General features: G+C 43.5%; 1 protein-coding gene across 4 annotated transcripts in view; it reads right to left on the minus strand.

The window, feature by feature from the left end:
- Positions 1-10,817, minus strand: part of FAM102B (family with sequence similarity 102 member B) — a 90,029-nt gene extending 79,212 nt beyond the window's left edge. The window contains exon 1 of one of the 4 annotated variants that reach the window (XR_007411352.1): positions 10,220-10,816. Coding sequence is in view for 3 of the 4 variants with exons in the window: in XM_035717925.2 (XP_035573818.1) it covers positions 10,220-10,356 (137 nt within the window). In the remaining variant the exon portion in view is untranslated. Of the gene's footprint in view, positions 1-10,219 lie in introns of all 4 variants that reach the window. The other 3 variants (XM_035717925.2, XM_025417435.3, XM_025417433.3) reach the window with 3 other exon arrangements.
- Positions 10,818-11,985: the final 1,168 nt, after the last annotated feature.

Raw genomic sequence — 11,985 nt, forward strand, 5'->3', positions numbered from 1 at the left:
AGGCTCTCCGCATGGAGCCTGCTTCTCCCTCTGCCTGTGTCTCTGCCTCTCTCTCTCTCTCTCTCTGTGTCCCTATGAATAAATAAATAATCTTAAAAAAAAAAGACAAATGGTCAATGAAACTAAAAGCTGGTTCTTTGAAAAGGTAAATAAAATGGACAAACCATTACCTAGACTTCCCAAGAGAAAAAAAAAGATGGCTCAAATAAATAAAATCAGAAATTAAAGGGGAGGGCACTTGAGTGGCTCAGTCGATTAAGCATCTGATTCTTGATTTCTGCTCAGGTCATAATTTAGGGTGGTGGATCAAACCCCACGTTGAGCTTCACACTGGGCTTGGACCCTGCTTAAGATTCTCTCCCTCTCAGGATACCTGAGTGGCTCAGGGGTTGAGTGTCTTGGGCTCAGAGCATGATCTCAGGGTCAGGGGCTCAAGACCAGCATCGGGCTTCCTGAGGGAGCCTGCTTCTTCCTCTGCCTATGTCTCTGCCTCTCTCTCTCAATCTGTCTCTCTCATGAATAAATAAACAAAATCTTTTTTAAAATTTTTTTTTTTATTTATTTATGATAGTCACAGAGAGAGAGAGAGAGAGAGAGGCAGAGACACAGGCAGAGGGAGAAGCAGGCTCCATGCACTGGAAGTCCGATGTGGGATTGGATCCCGGGTCTCCAGGATCGCGCCCTGGGCCAAAGGCAGGCGCCAAACCACTGCGCCACCCAGGGATCCCTAAACAAAATCTTAAAAAAAATTCTCTCTCTCCCCTCCCTCTAAAAATAAATAAAATAAAAGAGGGAGAAGTTACAACTTATACCACAGAAATAGAAAGGATAATAAGCTACTATGAACAATTACATGCCAACCAATTGTAAAACATACAAGAAATGGATAAATTCCTAGAAATTGGGATCCCTGGGTGGCGCAGCGGTTTAGCGCCTGCCTTTGGCCCAGGGTGTGATCCTGGAGACCCAGGATTGAATCCCACGTCAGGCTCCCGGTGCATGGAGCCTGCTTCTCCCTCTGCCTATGTCTCTGCCTCTCTCTCTCTCTCTCTCTCTCTCTCTCTCTCTCTCACTGTGTGCCTATCATAAATAAATAAAATTAAAATAAATAAATAAATAAATAAATAAATTCCTAGAAATTCACAATCTTCTAAGACTGAATCATGAGGAAATAGAAACTGAACAGACTGAGTACTAGTAAGGAGATTAAATCAATAATCAAAAACCCCCCAACAAACAAGAGTCCAGGACCAGATGGCTTCACTGGGGAATTCCACCAAAACTTCAAAGAGTATTTAATATCCATCCTTCACAAACTCTTCAAAAACAAAAAACAAAACTTAAGAGTGAAAACTTCTAAACTCATTTTATGAAGCCAGCATTACCCTGATATCAAAATTAGACAATGACATCATAAAAAAAAAAAAAAAGAATTACAGGCCAATATCCCTGGTGAACATAGCTGCAAAAATGCTCACAAAATATTAGCAAACTGGATTCAACAATATATTAAAAGATCATATACCTAGATCATATGGGATTTATTTCAAGAATTCAAGGATGGTTCAACATCTGCAAATCAATAAACTTAATATACCACATCAACAAAACAAGATAAAAAGCATATAATTAGCTCAATAGATGCAGAAAAAACAATTGACAAGATTGAACATCTACTTAAGATAAAAACTCTCAACAAACTGGGTATAAAAGGAATGTACCTCAACATAATAAAGGCCATAAGTGACAAAACCACAGCTAATATTATACTCAACAGTGAAAATCTAATTTTTTTTTGGGGGGGGGGGCAGTGGGAAAGGGAGAGAGAGAATCCTAGGTAGGCTCCATGCTCAACACCAAGCTCAATCTCATGACCCTGAGATCATGATCTGACCTGAAGTCAAGAGTCAGACAGTTAACTGACTGAGCCATCCAGGCACTCATCAACAGTGAAAATATAAAAGCTTTTCCCCTAAGATCAGGAACAAGACAAAGATGCCCACTATCTCCATTTTTATTCAAATAGCATTGGAGGCCTAGTCACAGCAATTAGGTAAGAAAAAAGAAATAAAAGGCACACAATCTGAAAATGAAGAGAAACTGTCACTGTTTGCAGATGACATGATACTATATAAGAAAACCCTAAAGACTACCAAAAAATTGTTAGAACTAAAAAATGAATTCAGTAAATCTGCAAGATGCAAAATTAACATATAAAAATCAGTTGCATTTCTATAAACCAATAATGAAGTAGTAGAAAGAGAGATCAGGGAAATAATCCCATTTATAATTGTATAAAAAAGAATAGAATACCTAACAAATAAATTTAACCAAGTACATGAGAGACTTACCTATACACTGAAAACTATAAGACATTGATGAAAGAAACTGAAGATGACATAAATGGAAAGATATTCTGGGTTCATGGACTGAAAGAATTAATGTTGTTTAAATGTCCCTACTACTGAAACAATCTATCTACATATCCAATGCAATCTCTATTAAAATTCCAATGACTTTTGTCACAGGACTAAAACAAATAATTCTAAAATTTGTATGGAACCACAAAAGACCCTGAATAGCCAAAACAATAATATTGAGAAAGAAGAACAAAGCCTAAAGTATCATACTACCTGATTTCAAACTATACTACAAAGCTGTGGTAAGCAAACACTATAACACTGACATAAAAACATATGCATAGGTTAGTGAAACAGAAGGGAGAGATCAGAAATACACCCATGCATATATGTTCAAATAATTTAAGACAAAAGAGGCAATTACATACAATGGGAAAACGACAGTCTCTTCAATAAACATTGTTTGGAAAACTGCACATGCAAAAAAATGAAGTTGGAGAAAACATAAATGGTAACCTATTTTACACTGGTCTTAGTCATGTTTTTTGATCTGACTCCAAAGGCAAGACAAAGCAAAAGTAAACAAATGAGACTACCTTAAACTGAAAAGCTTCTGCACAGCAAAAGTAGCTATCAACAAAATGAAAGGGCAACCTACTGAATGGGAAAAGATATTTGCAAATCATATATTCAATAAGTGGGTTAATATTCCAAATATAAAGAACTCCCACAACTCAATAATAAAAAGACAAACAATCCAATTAAAAAACAGGCAGAGATTTCATTTTTTTTAAAAGATTTTATTCATTTGAGAGGGAGAAAGAGAAAGCATGAGTGGGGGAGAAGCAGAGGGAGGGGCAGACTCCTCACTTAGGGGCTTGATCCCAGGACTCTGGGATCATGATCTGAGGTGAAGGCAGATGCTTAACTGATTGAGCCACACTGGCACTCCATTTCATTCTTTTTTTAATGGCTGAGTGATAATCCATTGTTTGTATGTGTGTGAACAGGGAAAATCAAAACCATAGTGAGATACCACTTTATACTTGTCAAAATAGCTATTATCAAAAAGACGAGAAATAAGTGTTGGGGAGATCATGAAGGGAATCCCTGTGTGCTGTTAGTGGGAATGTATATGGTGCAGCCACTATGGAAATTAGTATGGAGGTTCCTCAAAAAAATGAAAAATAGTACTATCATATGATCCAGCAATTCCACTATGGGCTATCTATCTGAAGAGAACAAAAATATTAATTCAACAAGATATATGTACCCCCATGTTCACAGCAACACTATTTACTCTAGCCAAGATAATGGAAACAACCTAAATGTTCACTGATGGATGAGTGGATAAAGACAATATGGTATACATAAATAATGGAATGGTATGCATATATAATAGAGTATTATTCAGTAATAAAAATGAGTGACTCTCTTGCCATTTGTGACAACATAGATGGGTCTTGTATAATAATAAGTGAAATAAGTCAGAGAAAGACAAATACCATACATTTGGTATTTCACTCATCCACCATTTCACTTACATGTTGAATCTATAAACAAAACAAAATTGAGACTCATAGGGAACAGATTCATGGTTGCCAGAAAGAAGACTAGTTGGGAGGGTATGAAATGGGTGAAGGGGATTATGTTTGTGAATTACACATGAAAAAAGAATTCCTTATCATATGGTCAAACAGCATTTTCTAATACTGGTTATTTTTTATATTTGCTAATTTCATTAGTAATTTTTAAAAAGTTTTTTATTATTTATTTATTCATGAAAGAGAGAGAGTGGGGCAGAGACATAGGCAGAGGGAGAAGCAGGCTCCCCGTGGAGAGCCCAATGAGGGACTCTATCCCGGGATTCCAGGATCATGCCCTGAGCTGAAGGCAGATTCTCAACCACTGAGCCACCTAGCGGTCCCAATTAGTAGTTTTTTATCTTAAAAAGTCAATTTAATGAACTAAAGGGCTAGTTGGTAATATCTATCAAGGGCATTAGAAATCTACATGCTCTTTGACTCAATAATTCCATTTCTATGTAAGTATTAATCCTAAAAAATAATAATGGATGTGCATAAAATTTGGCTATAATGATGTTTACTGTAGTGTGTTCATAAAAGTATTAATTAAAAAGATAGCATAAAGACTATTTCAAGAGAGGCATAGTTCAATAAACCATGGAAATCCATACAATGGAATGGTATGCAACTATTAAAAATTATTTTTACAAAATAATTGAGTAATTGAATATGTAGTGATATGGAAAGATACATTAAGTGAGAAAATATGTTAAGTACATTAGGATACCTTTTTGGATTTTATTTTATTTTTCTATTAATGAGAGGCACAGAGAGAGAGGCAGAGACATAGGCAGAGGGAGAAGCAGGCTCCCTGAAGGGAGCCCTATGTGGGACTTGATCCCAGGACCCCAGGATCACATCCCGAGCTGAAGGCAGACGTTCCAACTGCTGAGCCACCCAGATACCCCCTATTGTGGATTTTAAAAATATAATGTGTGTGCAGGAAGGTACAGGACGGTGTGTATGTGTGGTGCGTGTGTGTATGGATCAATAAAAACTCCCATGTTATCCATCAAAATATTATAGTGATTATTTCCAGTTGGCCCTTCATATGCAATTTTTTTTCTTTTTTCTTTTCTATTTTCTAAGTTTTTCCATAAGAACCTATATTAGTTTTATAATAAGGAAAAAAATTACTGAAAATAAGTACACAATGTGCAGGAGCTAAAATCTTGAAAACATGAAGACATATTCTGGCCAAAGAAGAAATCCCTTCAGCTTGTTTACAAAGTAGAAGATCCAATACACAGATGTGCTCATTAGCTTCCTGGACACTCCCTGAATTCACATGGTTTTTGCCACAAGCTCATGTGAAACTTAGAAAAGTATTTAGCAATGAGCACAAAAAAAGATGAACAAAAAGGGCAAATTTGGGAATCCTAAAAATACAGGAAAATTTTCTTATTCCTTTATTAAAACAGACCAGAAATGAAACCTGTTCTGACAGTCTTAACACAACTCAAAAGAGATTTAAATGCTTTTACAAAAGGAGTACGTACTTTAAAAATTTCAATAGTGTAATTTTCTTTTTTAAGGTTCAAAAATATTTTATTAGTCAATAATTTGGTTTCAGTTTATTATATTACTCTAATCATACAATGTATTTTCTGAATGTTTTATTAACTATGGTATATAAAAACCGACAATTTTAATAACACTTATTACAAATAAACACCTTCTATTCTTATTTTTTTTCTAACCTCTTCATTAAATATACCTTTCCAGCAGAAACTGGATCCTTCTAAATGAAACAAAGATTCTTTCTGACTTCTTTCCTGTCATGTCATCAAGGCATTATCATTTTATCAGCCACTTACATGAAAAACCTCCAAATTCAGGTTCTTAATAGCTCTTGCCTCAGTCACTTTAACAGATTCCTAATCTGTCTCCCCATTTCTAGTCTATCCCCACTTGGATCTGAAAAACATCAGCCTGCTAGCCAGCTTAAGTATCACTTTAACCACAATACGATGTAGTGCAAGAATCTCAAATTGACTTTTATCCTATAAGCAGCGGAAAGCAAACTATAATGGCATTCAAAGCCTTTATCTTTTGCATCTATTCAATGTGAATTCCCTCTACAGTCAGGCTGATCTATCACCAGCTCCTACTGATGATCGGTTCAAGCTGTCCTCTCACCCTCCCTTCCTTGTCAATGCAAATTCACCTTCCCAGCATGCTCAATCGAAAAGCTCATGTGGTTTTCAGTAATCATTACAGTTGCAAATAAATTCTTTACCTGCAGAATTTCAACAACACTCACATATTGTCTGACCCATTGATTAGGCACTAAATCATACTGTCAAGTAATTATACATCTCTGATCTAATTTCATGAAGTAGAGCTAATTCCCATATGGGCCTTTATATGTGTGGTGCTTCTTAGAGCCCTTGCCACACAGCTTGAAACCTGGTAAGTGCTCAGTAAATGTGTGGTGAGCAATGAATGATCTGCCTCCTTATTTTCTGTGTAAAGTCAAATATATTTCTAATTTGTGATGTACCTCTAAGGCTTTCCTCTAAAAAAATGAATTATTATTTTACATACATTCATGTATCAGGGGTCCTCAAGACCATCCCCAGTTTGAGGGATCCATTAGGAAGACTCCTAGGACTTAGCATAGTCAGACTCATGTCTAAGATGGTGGTTTTGTTTTGTGTTGTTTTTTGAGTAATCTCTACATCTAACACGGGGTTCAAACTCACAACCCTGAGTTTGAACTCTTGAGATCAAGAGTTTAATATTCTATCCCTGAACCAGCCAGTAGCCCTATGTCTAAGATTTATTATAGTGAAGGATACAACGCAGAATCAGTAAAGCTAAAAGGTCCATGGACCAAAGTCATGGGAAACCAAGTGGAAGCTTCTAAGAATCCTCTCCCAGTGGAGTCACCCACAACATAATTTCTCCAGCATCAAATTAGAACAATATATGTTATCTACCAAGGAAGCTCATTTGGGGGCTGGTCATACAGGCACCCTCCCGCTGACACAGACCAAAATTCAAGACTCCTAGAAAGTATTCAGCATAAATTACATTGTTTGTAGTCTAAGCACAGGAAACACTCTGAAATTTTACATCAGTGTAGAGAACTGGCACCATTCTCAGATGCCAGCAAAAGGTCTTACTAAGAAAAGCAGTCTTGAGTCCACTATGTTAACCCTTTTCTATGTAGTTAATTTCTTTAAAAATAAAAAAAAAAGATTTTATTTATTCATTCGTGAGAGACACAGAGAGAGAGGCAGAGACACAACACAGGCAGAGGGAGAAGCAGGCTCCATGCAGGAGTCCGATGTGGGACTCGATCCCCGGTCTCCAGGATCAGGCCCTGGGCTGAAGGCAGCACTAAACCGCTGAGCCACCCGGGCTGCCCTAATTTCATATTTTTATGGGAGAAATGTTACCGTGTTAACCATATATAAGAGGCATAGAGTGCTTTGTTTTTTTCGGGGGGGGGGGTGGCAACAGGGTTTTTTATTTTAAAGATTTTTTAATTAATTAATTAATTAATTAATTAATTAATTTATTGGGGGGGGTTGAAGCAGAGGGAGGGGACAAGCAGATTCCATGCTGAGCATGGAGCTGGACTCAGGACTCGATTTTACTACCCTGAGACCATGACTTGAGCCTTAAACAAGAATGGGACACTCCCGGTGGCTCAGCAGTTTAGCCCTGCCTTCAGGCCAGGGCGTGATCCCGGAGACCCAGGATGGAGTCCTGCGTGGGGTTCCCTGCATGGAGACTGCTTCTCCCTCTGCCTGTGTCTCTCATGAATAAATAAATAAACTCTTAAAAAAAAAAAAAAAAAGATGGGACACTTAACCAATTCAGCCACCCATGCACTCCTTATTATTTAAAAATTAAAATCTAGCATTTAATTAGAGATGCAATGCCTAGACTGGCATCCAAGAATTAAAAGTTATGCAATTTAAAAATAATTCACATGCTTTAGGTCTTTCAAGTTTTATTTCTTTTTTTCCCCTTGTAAAATGAGGTATCTTTTTCAAACCAACACTTTTGCAGTTGTCAGGATAAGTATCAACATCTTAATTGAAGCAAACCCTCTTGGGCAAGCACCTTGTCTTCCCTTTAAACGCTGACTGGGTGCTAGAGCATTGTGATAGCTGTTTTCAGTATATCATCTTACTAAACCCTCACAACAACCCTATATGGTTTCAATTTTAACCAGAAACTTTGAGAGGCTGAGTAACCCATCCTGGTGTATCATGGTAGAGGTGGGATTTAGGTTCAGATCTGTCTCATTCTAAATCCTTGCTCTCAGTTTTACACCAACCACCTCTAATAAGGCACAGGCTCCTTATTATGAAAAATTTCCCTCCAAACTGTAGGGGCTTTTGTTTGTTTGTTCAGCTATAGAGAGCACTATTCTTAACCTTTCTGATTTTCATTAAGGCCACATTTTTTGTTGGAAGAGAAAGGAGTTAAGTTTAACCCAGGATACTTTGCTGTTTCCTTTCCAACTCTTGCAAATTACAAATCAAATTATACCCCTTGCTTGTAAAAACCATTAGGAAGTTCCCCGTTCAGCACAGCACTTAATTTTCTCCTTCATCAGCATCCATCTATTTGAAATTAGGCAGACCTGTATCAAGATCTTGACATTTCACATATCAGATGTGCAGGCCTTGGGAAAGTCAAAGTTTCTGAGTCTCAGTTTATTCATCCACAAAATGGGAATCCCTACCTCATAGGTTTGCTGCTGTAAATGAAATAAGATAATACACTTAAAGGACCCAACCTACACGTATTTGCTGAATAAATGAGTGCCTGCATTACTGGAATGCCTGATTTCTGAGTAGGAAGCCAAATCAATAATCTGAGGGAGAAAGAGGTAAGAGAGAAGTACCCTGACCACCAGGTGTCACCACTGACCCAGAGAGCCGGTCTAACTGGCAGAAACAGGGCGTGGGACCCTGCAGCAAACAGGGTAAGGGCAGTCATTTTTATCTACGGGACATTCAAGACTTTAAGGGCTGGTACAACATTCGCGGCACCATTTTAAGTTACACGGTCCTCTTACCAGTGTGTTAAGAATGATTGTAGTGGGGCAGCCCGGGTGGCTCAGCGGTTTAGTGGCTGCCTTCGGCCCAGGGCGTGACCCTGGAGACCCAGGATGGAGACCCAGGATGGAGACCCACGCAGGGCTCCCTGCAGGGAGCCTGCTTCTCCCTCTGCCTCTGTCTCATAAATAAATAACTCTTTTAAAAAAAAGAGAATGATTGTAGTGTAATTAATTAGCGGAATAGCCAGAAAAGATCTGGAAGCACAGTTTAATATTAAAAAGTATCCTTGGCTAACTTTTCTAATTCTAAGGGTCGATAATGCTTTATACATCCTTTGCTTTGGCCAACTGGCCATTTGTGTTTTCTGGCTTCTAGAGGCTTCAGTGTTGCCACCGCAGATAATTTTCTGGCCCCAATTCCACAACTCGCTGACCTTATTTCCTTTACACTCATAGGGATGGCCGATAAAAAAGGAAGCAGAATATCTTTAGGGGGAAAAAAATCTCTGAGTCGTCAATTTAGGCAAAATAAGCATTAATGGGTAACCTCTTCCCTTGATCTCAGGAACTTAAAAATTTTGTTTAAAGAAATCTGTCAATTTCCTATTTTCTTAAGAGACCCTTACCTTAGGGTAAACCTGTCAACCTACCGAAGAGACCTCAAATGTCCAGGAAGACAATCGCCCCTGGCTTCAGTGCGCCGCCTGCCAGCGCCCCACCCTGCGAGTGCCCGGGGCTCCGGGCAGGAGGCGGCAGGTGCGGGCCCCCCCACCCCCGGCGGCCCCTCCCCGCGGCGCAGCGCCCGCCCCCAGCGACCCCGGAGCCCGACCAGGCCCCGGGGCCTCGTCCCGGCCTTCGGAGCCCCGAGGACCGGAGCGCGGGGTCCTGCTCGGAGCCACGGCTCTCGGAACTCAAGCAGCTTCGGGTATTTTTGCTTTGGTTTTAAGCAACAATTCAAGTCCCACTTTGCATTTCACAAACATGGAAATGCCTTAGGAGAAGCAGAAGCATTGTCCCCCTTCTGCCGCTGCTCCCGTTCCCGGGAATTTGGGAGGGAAGAGCAGATGCCGGGAACCATCTGGAAGCCGGGGGGCGGGAGCCAAGCGCAGCGCGATGGGCCGGTCCGCGGAGCGCGCCGCGCGGGTCAAGAGGCTCCGGCCGGATTCCAGACGCGCCCCCGGGACGCGGGGCTCCGGGGCCGGGCGCGCGGTGCAGCCCCAGGGCGCAGGGCCCACGCGCGGGCGCCGTACCTGGGGGACTCGGCCGTGAAGCTGCCGCCGTCCAGCAGCCGCATCTTGCAGAAGAGGACCCCATTGACGACGGGCACGGAGGACAGCTCCGCCAGCTCGAAGTCCACCTTGAACTTGAACTTCTTCTTCTTCATCATCACGAGAGCCAGACGCCGGCGAGCGGGAGGCGGGGGCGGCCCCGGGGGGCGCGGGGCCCGGCGCCGCAGCCTCAGCTCTCCCGAGCCCCGGGCCCGCGCAGCCCCATGGCCGGGGCCGCGAGCTGCGCGCGGGGGCGCGGCCGGGGGGCGCCGGGGGCCGGCCGGGGCCGGGGCCGGGGCCGGGGCCGGGGCAGGGGCCGCCGCCGCCGCCGCCGCCGCCGCCTCTCGCGGCAGCTCGGACCGGAGCGCGGCGGCGCGGACCCCGCCCGCCCGCGGGGAGCGGTCGCGCTGCAGCTCGCCTGGGCGGAGGGCGCCCTCTGGGTGTGCAGCCCGCCGCGCCGTCCCCGCCGTCCCCGCCCCGGCCCCGCCGCAGCCGCCGCCGCCGCCGCCCGTCTGAGCGCCGGGAGAGGCGAAGCCTGCGGACCGCCGCCGCCTCCGCGCCGCCGCCGCCGCTCCACGGGGCCCGGGGCGCCCCCAGCGGCCACCGCCCGCAGCGCACCCGGGCGGAAGCGGCGGGGCGGCGGGAGGCCGGGCGGCGGGGCCGGGCCGGGACGGTGACCCGCGACGGCAGGGAGAGCTTCCCGCCTGCCGCCCGCCGCCCGCCGCCTGCCGCGGCTGGAAAAAAACAAGCCCGACCGAAGCGGAGCTTCCTTCTACGGCTTCTTCTCGGCCTTGTTTCGGCGTCTGCTCCGCCTCCCCCCCGCGCCCCTCCCCGTCCCCTCCCCCCGTCCCCTCCCCCGTCCCCTCCCCCTCCACTCCCCTCCCCTCTCCCCCCCACCCCGTGATTTCTGTTTTTCCGTTGGGGTTTGAGAGTCACGGGTTCATAGGGTTAATCGGAATCTTCGCGATGTTATTTTCGTCAAATTGAAATCCTAAAGCAGGAATTTCCTTTAGATGCTCTGAATTCACAAGGCTTGGAATATCAAGTGAGGACGAGGTAGGGAAAAGGAGAAGGACTAACTAACTGTGCGCTGCCGGCGGGGCTCCTCTTCCTCGTCCGTCCCGGATCGGGCAGCGCAGGAGGGCTGACGTCATAGCGGCCTTCCAGGACCGGGCTGGCGTGGCGGAGAACTGAAAAGCCTGAGAGTAAAGTCTCCCCGAGATGCACAGCAATTGCCCTCTTTCCGGAGTTAGGTATATGTTGTTGGAGTACGTGTTGCCTACTTGGTTACATAAAGTGAGCGTTTTCATACCGAGTTATTGTCCTTTTACCTCCAAGACTCCTTACCACTGATCTCTGAAAGCATGCAACTGAAGACATTCTCATTGCCAGTTCACTCCTTTATTTATGCATTCATTCCTATAAAATAGTTTTTAATCGCCTAGAACGTCAGTCGCAGGTTAGACTCAGTGATCAGAAAACAACAACAAAGACAAAGACCTGCCCTCAAGAATTCCACCATCGGGACACCCGGGTTGCTCGGTGGTTGAGCGCCTGCCTTCCGCCCAGGGCGTGACCCTGGAGACCCAGAATCGAGTCCCACCTCGGGCTCCCTGTGTGGAGCCTGCTTCTCCCTCTGCCTGGGTCTCTGCCTCTCTTTCTCTCTCTGTGTCTCTCATGAATAAATAAATACAATCTTAAAAAAAAAAAAAGAGTTTCACCATCTACTCAGGCATATATGTAAGTCA

This window comes from Canis lupus, chromosome 6 (assembly GCF_003254725.2).
Source record: "Canis lupus dingo isolate Sandy chromosome 6, ASM325472v2, whole genome shotgun sequence".
Classification (NCBI taxonomy): Eukaryota; Metazoa; Chordata; class Mammalia; order Carnivora; family Canidae; genus Canis; species Canis lupus.